We start from the raw sequence: 12,909 nt of genomic DNA on the forward strand, positions 1-12,909 counted from the left end.
CCTGGAGCCTGTTTCCGATTCTGTGTCTCCCTCTCTCTCTGCCCCTCCCCCGTTCATGCTCTGTCTGTCTCTCTCTGTCCCAAAAATAAATAAAAAACGTTGGAAAAAAAAATTAAAAAAAAAATGTAAGTATATATGCACAGAAAAAGATCTGGAAGGATATGCCTTAAGGTGTTAGTGATAATCTTTGAATGGTAGCAATATAATGTTTTTAGTTTATTTTTTCTATTCTTTTTATTGCACTCATAATGCTTCTTTAGTAATAAAAGGTTATTTTTAAAGAACTTCTAGAAAACTGAGGGTGTGCCCCTTCTGTGTTAGTTAGCTCTGATTAGAGAAAGTCTGTACACCAGCAAGTACCAAAGTAAGGATGCTACCCATCTGGTGAAAGCATATATGATTGGTACGTAAAGCAATTAAAGGAAATAACTTCTGGAACGCTCGGCTTATAAAGGTAACACTAAAGGGTAACAGGAATGTCACTGCACAGTAAATGCAGGCAAGAGGGACAATTTATCTTTGAAATAATTCAATTAAAAAAAAAACACAAGTAAGATACATCTTGCTATGTGCGTCATTCACCCTCCAAATCAAACCTTGACTACTAGCATTTACCCTTAGCGGGGGGATGTCTAGTGTCTAGTACTTAAAATGTGTAAGTGAGTAATTTCCCAGAGGCTCGTACCCTATCCCAGCTGGGTTCCTCCTCTAAGCTTCTGGAGTGGCGTTGGGTTCTGAGTCCTCCTGCGGAGGGGCGGCGGTGGCTTCTTGCTCGGCAAGCGCCTCCCGAAGCTGGCTGCCTAAAACTGCATCATGAATGCTGTAGAACAGCAGCTCCTTCAAGGCAGGATTTTCAAAGAATCGATTTTGAGTGAGGTCATTCACAACTTGTGCTATAAAAGAAGAAAGGAAAATTAGCCCACACTTTGGGTATCGGTGTCTAACATTAAAAAAATTAACACTCTTAGGTAGTTTAAATACTACAGTGATAGAGTAAAAAGTGTCACTCCAATCCCTGTCCCCGTGATATCACACCCCAGTTGCAGGAAACTACTTTCTCGCATTTTCTTTCAGTATTTCTTTATGCAGATATAAGTAAATACAAATATATATATTCTTATTTTCCCCTTTTTCTTACCCCAAAGTATCTTTTTAACATTATATATAGATTATTCTGGATATTTTTTACTTTTTTTTTTTTTTTTTTTTTTTTTTTTTACCACTACATGATACTCTATCATGTGGATATACCCGAGTTTATTGAACTGGTCCTTTTCTTTGATGCTTAAGGTTTTTCCAGTCCTTTATTCTGTAGACAGTAACCAGTTTCTACAACTGCTTACAGTTGATCAACCACGTACATGTGTCATTTTGAATACATGCAGCACATTGCTGGAAGTGCTGGGTTAAAGGTTAAGTGCATTTGTAGTTGGGAAAGATCATGCCGCCCTGCCCTCCACAGAGGCTGTTCCATTTTGCACTCCCGGCAGTAGTGTCTATGAGCACTTGCTGTCCCACAGGGTGCCTACAGAGCATGTTTGCAGACATCTTTCCTTTTTGCCCATCTGGCAGGTGAAAAGCGATGTCTATGTAGATTTCATTTTCAAGCACTTTTTGGTTTCAACCAAAATTTAATATAAAGCAAAAATAGCAGGCATTGTATGGAAAAACCTAAATGATTTTATAGAACTATGTTTAAGGCAGCCTTTAAATAATCATTAAATGTACCAGCCCAGAACAGTGGTTTATACGCTCCTTCATTCCACATCCAGGTCAGGAGACCTGCCACAATGGCCCAGTGAAAGGGGTGCCTGGAAGTGGCTAATTTCAAAGCTAGCTTTAGAGTGATTTTCAGAATAATATTCATTTTTGCCAAAAACAAAAATTAAGAGAAAATCTTCCCCAACTTTTTTTTTATTGTTTATTTTTGAGAGAGAGAGAGAGCAAGCAAGGGAGGCAGAGAGAGAGAGAGAAAGAGAGAAAGGGAGACACAGACTCTGAAGCAGGCTCCAGGCTCTGAGCTGTTAGCACAGAGCCCGACACGGGGCTTGAACTCACAAGCCGTGAGATCATGACCTGAGCTAAAGTTTGTCGCTTAACCAACTGAGCCACCCAGGTGCCCCAATCTTTCCAAACTTTTAAAATGCTATTAAAAAAAGAGAAACAAAACTGAAGTGTTAAAGCTTCTCCCCATTCTAGAAATGTACTCACCGCTGCATCCTGCTAAATACACATAAATACCGACATCTCCATATTCTTTTACAATCTGTAATAATGTTGAAATAAAGTTTAGTTTCTCTTGACTCCGTGCCAGATGCAAGTCTCTTTCTACCAATATGTATCTCCTGATACAAGACACTAGTTCATTCGCTTGAGCTACTGGGCCTCGTAATTATGCATTTTAAAAAATTATGCATTTTTGAGCTAATCATTTAAAACTAATTTTGTATATAATTTTTACATGGACAGTGATCATGAGGGCTCTCAAGGAACTCTTGTTAAATTTTATGTAGGTGGAATAAAGGTACTGATTTTTAGAAGAATCCTCTGTAGAGCCATATCCTGAAATATTCACCAAGAGGTGACTGATGACTGGGATGTGCTTTAAAGTAAAAGCAGTGGAAAGCGGGTGTGGGCTGAATGAAACACGACTGACCATTAACTGATGAACTGTCGAAGCTGAGTGATAGTTACATGGGGCTTCGTTACACAATGCTCCATACTTTTGTATAGTTCTGAAATTTTCCACCATCAAAAGTGGAAAAAAGCAACAACAAAGAATTTTAAGAGTTGAAAAGGGACCCTAGTTCAACTCTCATTTTACTGATGGCAACAGAGATACGAAAACCATTTAAGATGATGCTTACCCCGGCCAGAGTTTTTACGCCAACAGAGTCAATAAAATTGACTTGTGTAAAATCCAGAATGATGGTGTGGATGTTATCTCCTGGGGGCATAAATCTTTGCATTTCTTCAGGAAATGTGCTCTTGATGACTATTGGGGGGTATTTTACTTCGTCATCCTCTTCTTCAGGCTTCGTGGCATCTTCTCCATCTACTTCTGCATCCTGTGAACAGTTACACCAAACCAGAAGTCTATGAACAGCTCACGTTCATTTATAGGGGAAAATGAGTCCCTATATTGTCAAGCTACTGACTCTACCAAACCTTGTCTAAAATGACTGCCACATCCTAGCCTTGCAATGTGACAGAAAAAGGATGTGTACATAACATTCAGTGTTAGTTCAGCTTCTTTTCGTCTCTTCCTCCTCTTGTTTCTGTCCAATGAAATCCACTCTCCTTTGTCATCATAGCCATTTTCTCCCCACTTCTAAAATAGTTCCATGAACTTCAGCATGACCATGAGTTACCATAAGGCTTGAACAGCAAAATCCAGCCTTTGAGGTGTGTGGGTTTTGTTTGTTTGTTTGTTTTTTTACTGTCAGCTGAATAAATCTATATGAAGCACCCATGGTAAAAATTTATTAAGGTACTGTGTGATCTTAATTTAAACAAATGTTTTCCAGGGCTCATATCCTTACTTTTTTCAGAAGTGTTCACACATGGCTGACTTTATTACATATCTTTAATAATATAGAGGATACTTAGATTGTTTCTAAGCTTTCCTATTTTAGGGGGTTCCTGCTGTGTTAAGGGTTCCATCGTGAATAAAGGTGGGGGGTGGTGCAGATTAAGAGGAGGGAGAATTACAATGAAGAGACCACTCACCACTTTGACTGCAGTTGCATTGGTCATATTTGCATTTCCAACTTCCTTAGCATACTTCTTCATGGCCTTTCTTCTTGCTCCCATTATGAGCGCTGGGTTCACTCCAGTCTTTACGGAAGAACAATATATGCGAAATCATGTCTTGGCTCCCAGGAACCCACCAAATGCAATTAATCTTCAGATCTCCCCATCTGACTGTTTTCTATGCCAAGTAATCCCCCCACTTCTACCTTTCCCTCAGACATTGTGAACTGAGTCACTCTCATTAAAGGAGCATGAGTAACTTTCCTTATTCCTGTGTATATTTAGCAGGATGCAGCAGTGAGTATGCCAAAGTATTGAAGAGAATGTTTAAAGTAACATTTTTCAAACTTACTCTCAGATTCTTATATTTAAGAGACTATGTGGGTTGACGGGGAGATATTCTGTATATTGGGCAGTGTGAAGTTCTAACCATGACCAGAGGAACCCACATGATCTGAAGAGTAGGAAACCTAAAAATATTTTTTCACTCTTTTTCTTAAATTTTTTTTGAGAAGGTAGTATATATATATGATAAACAAGAATGACTGGTGGTGTTGGGTACACAACAGTGTGAATGTACTCAATTCCATGTGCTGAATGGTAAATTTACCAAAAATGGTAAATTTTCTGGGTATTCTACCACAATAAAGAGAGAAAGGGAGAGAATGATATAGTGTAAAAGGCATATGAAGACATTTGAGTGTCCCTCACACCCCTGTCAATCCACAGGTCCCCTCAAAAATAATCCATTTCTCATGACTCACCTTTCTTTTTAAAGCATTGCTATATAAGTCGCTATTTGCATAATAAATTGGGGCATTGATTTGGAATATTTTTATTCCGGGAATTTCTTTCACCTGAGAAAGAAAATGTGAGCAAATTTAACACATGGAAATATTTCAGAGTCAAACTGCACCTACTCCCTCCTCCAACCTGAAAATCAACACAAAAGTCACAAAAGGCCCTCTTACGGTGTTCAGATAAAATTCTGTCACTACCCCACGTAGAGGAAGGAGTTCTGAGAAGAAAGCCTTGAAAATACACATTGTCATATTTCTTTGATAACATTAAAAATATTTATTTATTTTGAGAGAGAGAGGGAGGGAGAGAGAGAATCGCCGGTAGGCTCTGTGCTGTCAGTGCAGAACCTGACGGGGGCTCGGTCCCATGAACTGTGAGATCATCACCTGAGCCAAAACCAAGAGTCGGATGCCAAAGTGACTGAGTCAAACAGGTGCCCTGAAGTGCAAGCTTTTCACTCTGACCACTACACTTCCTTCTTTTCCAGCCCCCCCTTTTCTCCCTACATAAAAATAATAGTCAGCTGATCACATGACATACTTACAACCATTTAAAATGACAGAAAAATGTCCTACCTCCTCATATGCATCTATATCAATATACACGTCAGTGTCAGGAAGCTGTCCAAGCACTTTGTAGCTGGGACTGAAGAGAGAGAAAGTGTATTAAAATACCAGTGTGTTGAAGCCCCCGTATGTGGTTCAACCATGAGGTCTGGCATGTTTACATGTCACATAGGGACTTGCTAGTGAACTCAGGGGCACTTGATCCTTGTATGGTACCTTTGCAGAGGGTTCATACGTATCACAATCCCAGTGCCATCCAGGCCCTCACACCCTGCCCCGAACGTACACGACACACACATACACAGCACATATACCTCACACTACACAGACCGTACACCCCCCCACACACCCCCCTCCCCTCCATCGGGTTAGGACAAAAGACTCGGGCATTTAAAGATGGGGGCAAAAGTGAACTGTGCAAAGTTCAAGCTATGCCAGGGAATGTGCAACTCAAATTCTCATCCACCGAGTAGACACAACTATCTTCCTACTCTTATTCTTAAGTAGGGGAGGAGTTTTTCTTTTTGTCTCCCGTAAGAGGCTCTGACCCATGGGGGTGGTAGTCAGCTGAAGGTGTGGGGAGAAAATGAAAAATCTCAAATTAGCCTAGAACTTTTCTTCAGTTTGGTTTGAATAGATTTTAAACATTATTTTTGGAGAGTCCTCCTCTTTTTATAGGACAAGGTGGCTCAAATTGGGTACTGTGATGATGACAGATACTATTTGAGTACCTCATATTACCTTATTATATCCAATGTACGAGGCTTATTTCCACTGTCATGTGGATGAGAAATTGAGGCCTAGTGGAGTGAGTTGTTCAATGTCAGAGGGATTGGTAAAGCCAGAATATGGCTCAAGGTCTTTGATTTGACACTCCATGGTGTTGCTACAATACTCTGGTGTTCTTAGCAGGTATGTGCAAATACTGTGTGAGTCAGAATACATAATACAAATGTTAGCTGTTTTTCTGGGTGGATTCCCTCAACAAGCTTGCAGAGAATACACCCTATACGCCTGATACTGGACTCCGGGAACATCACCTCCACAATCAAGTTACGTACAGTCTAATGGTGTCTGTCGACAAACAGGATATATTCAAAGTCAACACCACAATTTCAGGCAGGACAACCACATCCATCCCAATTTGTACACTCACCTCTGGGTTCTGTAAATCACAGTCAGCAGAGCGATGATCACAGCTGTAATCAAACCATAGTCCAATCCCAGGAACAAGGAGGAAACAAAAGTGGTCAGCCAAATGGTCTAAACAAAAGACAGAAAGATTTATGTAGAATCATGGTAAAAATTTCCTAAGTGTCTCTCTCTCCCCTCACACATACACATAGTACCTAACCTTGCCTAACTTGATACTACATACAATAACTTCACTAACGTAGCTTTCTCACATTTTTATCAGCATCATCCACATGTTGTATGACATATTAACCGAACAATCACCTGTGTTACTTACCAGTTCTATTTTGCTCGTTCTCCAGAAAAAGGGGAGATCTGAGAATTGCATGAACATTCCTTTCAGGTTGACAATCACAATGGCCGACAGCACCGCCTGAAACAGAGCACATGATGCATGCCTCTCTTCTTGTGTCCACAGAGCCCCCTTTGCTGGCTCCTCACTGTCCTCCTGCTGCCCTCCCCACATCCTCTCCCCACTCACTTCCCACGCAGCAGTGATGGTACGTTTGGAGCCATGAACACCTGGATTTTCAGGACTTGGTTAGCTAAAATGGGCCTTGGAAAACCAGGCATATATCCTAGTAGCAAACCTGCATGGTGGTCAAGAGGTTCAGAATTAAACTTGGTACTCAAGGAATTAGTTCACTCCTGGTCTTCCTAGGTTATGATTTTCTCCACTCTGTATCATTCCTCATCTCTACTAGATTAAATAGATCAGCAAACAAATGTCTTAGGAGTGAAGGCCATCTCAGATTTTTAATGGAAGTATAAGGTCACAGAAGATCAAAGAGAGAAGGGACCTTGGAGATTAATCAGTCCAAACCCCCACTTTGCAGATAAGGAAATGAACACCCAGAGATGTTGAGATGGCTTTTCCAAGATCCCAGATTGTGGGGCAGAACTGTAGACTGTGGAGCAGGATCCTGGCTCCAGCCTTGGCCTTTCTCACACCACCCTGCTAGGGTTACAGTAAAAACCCACGAGACAGTCACAGAAATGCAAACAAATAAAATAGAAAAATCCCTACACATGGAAAAAGATCACCCCACATCTAAGCTACACACCTGGGGCAATGATTCGAAGAGGAACCCGGTGGCTAATATGACCAGCAGAATCATTAGTGAGGCCAAACAACCTGCAAGCTGAACGAGAGAAGACACACAGAAGGGGCTTTTAGGAGACATGAGTAAGAGGTGGGGCAGAGGTGATCTTAGTGTTTTGATAATCACTGCAGGAAGATCAAGAAAATATGGGTTCAAACAAGTCATCAAAACCATTACATACACCAATATTCCTTCCCATTCCCTTTCTGAAGTTCAGTTTCTCTTATAGCTTTTATTTTTTATTTACTTTTTTTTTTAAGAGAGAGAGCACGAGCAGGAAAGAGGGGCAGAGGGAGGGAGGGAGGGAGGGAGAGAGAATATCCCAAGCTCCACACTTAGTGGATCCCATGACCATGAAATCATGACCTGAGCCGAAATAAAGAGTCAAAACACTCAACCAACTGAGCCACCCAGGTGCCCCTCTCTTAGAGCTTCTATACAGAGGCTGAAATGATTAAATACCCTGGTAAAAATGCCCTTGCCAGGGGCGAGGGAAAGGAGATAATGGTGCTGACTCGAGACCCACAACAGTCAAATGAGACTCTCCTGCCCAATGTAGTAGCCACCAACCACATGTAGCCATTACGTTTTTAAAATAAAAATTAAGTACAATTAAAAAATTCAGGTCTTGGTTGCATTTCTCACGTATCAAGTGCTCAAGGGCCACAGATGGTTTGTGGCTGTCATATTGGATGGTGCAAAACAGTGGACACTTCTGTCACTACAGAAGGTTCTATTGGATGCACTAATGGCATCCTGACCATACCCAGTCCCAGGCTTTCATGACAACATCCTATGCGTGAACTTTGAGGTTTACTGGTAGCAGCTAGTGGTGTTGTAGAATTTTCAACTTAACCGGAGAATATACCTCTTTCCTACAGATTCATTTCTTGGGATTTGCTTCAATCATTCATGCCTTTCTCTGATTCACTACACAGCTCACTGGAGCATCAATCTTCAGACAGAAAAGCTTTGCTGGGGTTCAGATAGGATCAAGGGATTAAAGTTTATCATCCCAGGGGCGCCTAGGTGGCTTAGTGGGTTAAGTGTCCAACTCTGGATTTTGGCTAAGGTCATGATCTCATGGTTCCTGGGATTGGGGCCCGTGGTGGCATGCTGGCAGTGTGGAGTCTGCTTGGAATTCATTCATTCTCTCTCTCTCTCTCTCTCTCTCTCTCTTTCTCTCTCCCCCTCCCTCCCTCCCTCCCTCCCTCCCTCCCTCCCTCCACCCTTGCTGAGCTCTCTCACTCTCTTTCAAAGTATATAAACTTAAAAAAAATTTTAAAGTTTACCACCCCAAATCACCAGTCCTCAGAGGCCAGTTGCATACACACCTGTGTCTTCCCTCCAGTCCCCTCTTGAACAAGGCTTCGAGATAAGGAGCATGAAATTGAGAAAGTCTGGAAGAGTGAGCCAATGGAATTGCACAGTCCCAGGGCAATGAGCTCCTTTTCCAGGGGGAAACAAAGCACACACGAGGTCAGTCATTCTTCAGGAAAAAAGGCATGATGGCCCATTTAATACACATTTTCAACAGTAGAAGCTGTCTCTTCATTCTTTTTCTAGATACAAGAGTTTGTTGGGCATGAGTTTAAAATAGGGATTATTGAATAAGGTGGGAGAAAAACAGAGTTCTTGTTCTGTCAGAGATAAAAGCTGCAGTCACTACCTAGTCCCCTCTTTGCCAAACACACTCTCCTACACTAAAAATGGTTTGTTTGTTTGTTTTTAAGAAAACTGCAGCAAGGGACAAAATATTTTTGTTACGAGTAATTTACTGGTGTATAGAACCATTGGCATCTTTTAAATGCTCGATCTCTTGCTCTTTGACACGTGCCACAGTGTCCTCCTAGGACCAGTGAGTGAGTCCTGCTCTCAGGGATACGTCCTGTCTTCCTAGTTGGATCACTGTGTCTTGTGTGAACGCGGAGCATATAATCTTCTCTTAGAAATGTATGGTGTGTTAAAATAGTCATTGTCATGCCAAAATTATGGCTTATGGTATTCAGATTAAATACCTTATCTGTAGATAGTGAGTCAGTAGATAGTTATAAAAGGAGGTGGCAAAGAATATAATGTGGAGTTTGAGTGATGAATCATATGTTCCAAGTTTAATGAACAAAGAGAAGTCTTCCTGTAGAGTAGAATGGTTCTAGAACAACATTTGCTTCTCAGGCTGTGAGCTTTAAAAACAGGGCCAACGTCTGTCAGAGTGTGGCAAACTGAGAGCCTCCGATCAGAGATTTCATCTTCCTAACAAGACCCCTAGCTGTAACATGAGGTAGGACTCTGTACCTCAGTGTTCTGATGATCTAATGCACATAAATAATGGGAAAAAAAAATGTAGTGTTGAATAAATACATCATCAAACTAGAAGTTTTTCTATCAAGATAGAGAAATCCAATTCATTTGCCTTATGTAGCATAGCAGGATGATTATACCACAATGAAGTATCTGCAGGGAATTAATGATCTTTACCTGATTGCCATCCACCTGGTAGCCATGTTTATTTGCCAAGGTCTTGGCCATTGAGATGGTCACTGAAAATCCAACAATGGCTATGGCGATGGCGTCCACGTACACGAGGTGGAAGAGGCTGGTGTCCGGGTTGGCTGGAGGTAGTAGCCTGAAAGGTCAAGGTGACTTTAACCTGAGCGTTGTGACCACTGGGAAAAAACATGCAACTAGAGGGGAGCATTTCAAAAGGGCATCATCTGCAAATGAGGCGATCAATGCTTGGATACTTGTTTGCTCTGCTTTGGCAAAAAGGAGCGCCCTCTTTGACACACACAGGCTCTTTTTAGGCCCCAACCCTAGAGTACCAGCTTTCCACCTGAATGGGTTATCAGGAGACATCAGATGCCGTTTTATTTAGAAAAGGAGTAACCTCATACCTCATGACACCCTGTATGGCAGGTGTAAGTAAGACATGGAACAGGAAGAGAGGGTCAGCGAAGTGCTCAGATGGCACAAGACATTTGAACCCAAGTCTGAGCTCAGGGAGGGTGCTCAACAAGGGCCATCAGAGAGGAGAACGACTATCCAGACTGTTCCCCCTTGTTATTTCAAGTAAGGACTCTGCTTTCTAGGCCCCCTTCAGGTGAGTCTCTAACATGAAAAAAGAGCAATGAAAGATTATACTCCTTGGGACTCACCTGGGAGTCCTGGGTAATTGGAGGGGGCAGTGGAGAACCCAGTTTTTGTGGTCCATTCTTACAGTTTGGAACCCTTGTCGTAAAGGAACAGAATAGGGATTCCCCAGAATGGAATGGGGTGAGGGGGCGACAGAGGTTTTTAGAGGCACCTGATCCAATTCAAGGCATTGGTGTAAATAACAATTAATTCATGTACTATATTCTTTTTTTTTTTTTTTTTTAACAATAGCCATGATTTATTTAGGTGCTGCCTCTCTGCCAAGTTCTGTGCTTATTTATCTCTGCTAGCCCTGTGAGCTAGGCACCACTATATTCCCCATTTACAGATGAAGAAAATGAGGCATAGTGAAACTAAGCAACTTGTCCAAGGTCAAATGGCTCATCCACCAAGTACCACAAAAAACATGGGAACCTGCCTCCCTGCAACTATTTCTCTTATTGTGTCATATCCTAGTGATGAAGGGGGTGGTGTCTCAGGTTCTGGGAGGGAAAGGAAGGGAGAGAAGGAAAAAAAAAACTGAATGTATACTAAGCCTATGTTACGTGCCATATACTTGACCTATGTTATCTGTCCTTACAACAATCCTGTTAGATAGATGCCATTATTATCCTAATTTATAGGTGGAAAGAAATGGATCCTTGCAGATGTTAAATAATTTGCCCAAGATGGAGGAGGGAGTCAAACCCAGGAGCTCTGACTATAAAACTTACTGTCTTTCCCTTACACTTTGCTATAGAAGCATTAGCCAAGAGGGAAGACCTTGTAGCAGATTTGGGATTGCAGAATAAGAATATGAGAAAAGAACATATTCTGGAATGAGTTAAGGAAAGTAAACCAAGAAACAGGATACATTGCCATGGCTGGGATCTTTAAGAGTCAACTGTCGGGGTGCCTGGGTGGTTCAGTCGGTTAAGCGTCCAACTTCAGCTCAGGTCATGATCTCATGGTTTGTGAATTCTAGCCCCGCGTCGGGCTCTCTGTTGTCAGCATGGAGCCTGCTTTGGATCCTTTGTCCCCTTCTCTTTCTGTCCCTCCCCTGCTCATTCTCTCTCTCAAAAATAAACATTTAAAAAGCAAAAAGAGTCAACTGTCACTTTCTGGACACTGTACTGTGCGTGTATAGATAAATGTGGTAGTTTGCTTTCAAATATGGCCACCAACCATTCCTCCCATACTTGTGGGAGCTGCTCCCCCCATGTAGAGGAGGAATCTGTTTCTCTTCTGGTCAATCTGGGCTGGATTTGTGATTGGTTTCGACCAGCTGGATGTGGTTCCAGTGACGCTATATGAGTGCGTTTAGCAGCTCGGCACCTCCTGCTTTTCTGTCTTGTTTCCCTGAGCCACCATGTGAAAGACTCTGGCTACCCTGCCGGAGTCACCACGTGGGGAGAAGAGGGCAGCCAGCTGTCCGCCACTGCAGCCCTCCACCTGAGGTATCAGAACGTGAGTGAAGCCCTCGTGGAGCCTCTGGCACCAGGCACACCTTCAGACATCTGCAGCTGCATGACAGGCCCCGAGCAGAGCCACCCAGCTGCCCTACCTAGGTTGTGAATTGTGAGCAAATAACCAGATGTTGTTTTAAGACTTCGTTTCGGAGTATTATCCAGCAGTTAAGACTCACAGATAACTGAAACAGTACTGGGATATGTAGATACATAGTTAGAGAAGCATTCTTTGTTTTCTGCTTGGTTTTGGGCGAAGTTCCAGAAAGGGTGGCCAAGTTTTAGAAAAGGTAAAACCTGTTCTTCCTTTAAAATATGGCTCTCACACATGGAGGAAAAGCAGCATATTTGGGTGCAATGCAATAGGGAAAGGAATGTCTTGGGTAGAATTCACATGTAATCAAATTATTTGATTAGTTACTGAATAGAATTATGTATTGGATCTAGTCGAAGACTAATGTTTATCACATGACTAATTATGTTAGAGACCCAGGTGTGAGGTAACAGAAACGGCCAACAACTGAGTACTGGATGACGGCATTCTGGGTCCAGGCTAGGACTCACCGGTGTCTCTCAAATGTTGCCTTCTCTGATAGCCTACCTCACACAGTCACCTGAGCCCCTCCCATCCCTTACCTGGCCTCTCTTGTCTTCACAGCACTTCTCACTGTTTATTCTCTGTATCCCTTTCCCCTGTTCCCCTGGATAATATAAGCTCCATGAGGACAGACACTTTTTTGCTTGTGTGGCTACTTTTGTTTTTAATGGCTGTGTCCCTGGCACATACTAGGCACTCAATAAACAGATGCTAAATCAGTGAACTTTCTTACCTTATAAAATGGGGAGGGGACATATGTCAATAGTGTTATTGTGGGCACCAGCGGATGTGGTGGG

The 12,909-nt window shown here is 42.1% G+C and overlaps 1 protein-coding gene across 2 annotated transcripts in view; it reads right to left on the reverse strand.

Moving 5' to 3' along the window:
- SLC26A5 (solute carrier family 26 member 5) overlaps positions 1-12,909 on the reverse strand; it is a 31,969-nt gene that overhangs the window by 2,885 nt on the left and 16,175 nt on the right. The window contains exons 8-18 of one of the 2 annotated variants that reach the window (XM_058725334.1): positions 9,896-10,043; positions 8,752-8,865; positions 7,379-7,456; positions 6,592-6,687; positions 6,277-6,383; positions 5,130-5,199; positions 4,518-4,610; positions 3,730-3,837; positions 2,868-3,068; positions 2,212-2,266; positions 142-893 (exon numbers count right to left, since the gene is read on the reverse strand). In XM_058725334.1, the coding sequence (XP_058581317.1) occupies positions 709-893; positions 2,212-2,266; positions 2,868-3,068; positions 3,730-3,837; positions 4,518-4,610; positions 5,130-5,199; positions 6,277-6,383; positions 6,592-6,687; positions 7,379-7,456; positions 8,752-8,865; positions 9,896-10,043 (1,255 nt within the window). In that variant the 3' untranslated portion in view covers positions 142-708. Of the gene's footprint in view, positions 1-141; positions 894-2,211; positions 2,267-2,867; positions 3,069-3,729; positions 3,838-4,517; positions 4,611-5,129; positions 5,200-6,276; positions 6,384-6,591; positions 6,688-7,378; positions 7,457-8,751; positions 8,866-9,895; positions 10,044-12,909 lie in introns of those variants that run through there. The other variant, XM_058725336.1, reaches the window with a different exon arrangement.

The sequence above is a fragment of the Neofelis nebulosa genome, chromosome 4, assembly GCF_028018385.1.
Source record: "Neofelis nebulosa isolate mNeoNeb1 chromosome 4, mNeoNeb1.pri, whole genome shotgun sequence".
NCBI lineage: Eukaryota > Metazoa > Chordata > Mammalia > Carnivora > Felidae > Neofelis > Neofelis nebulosa.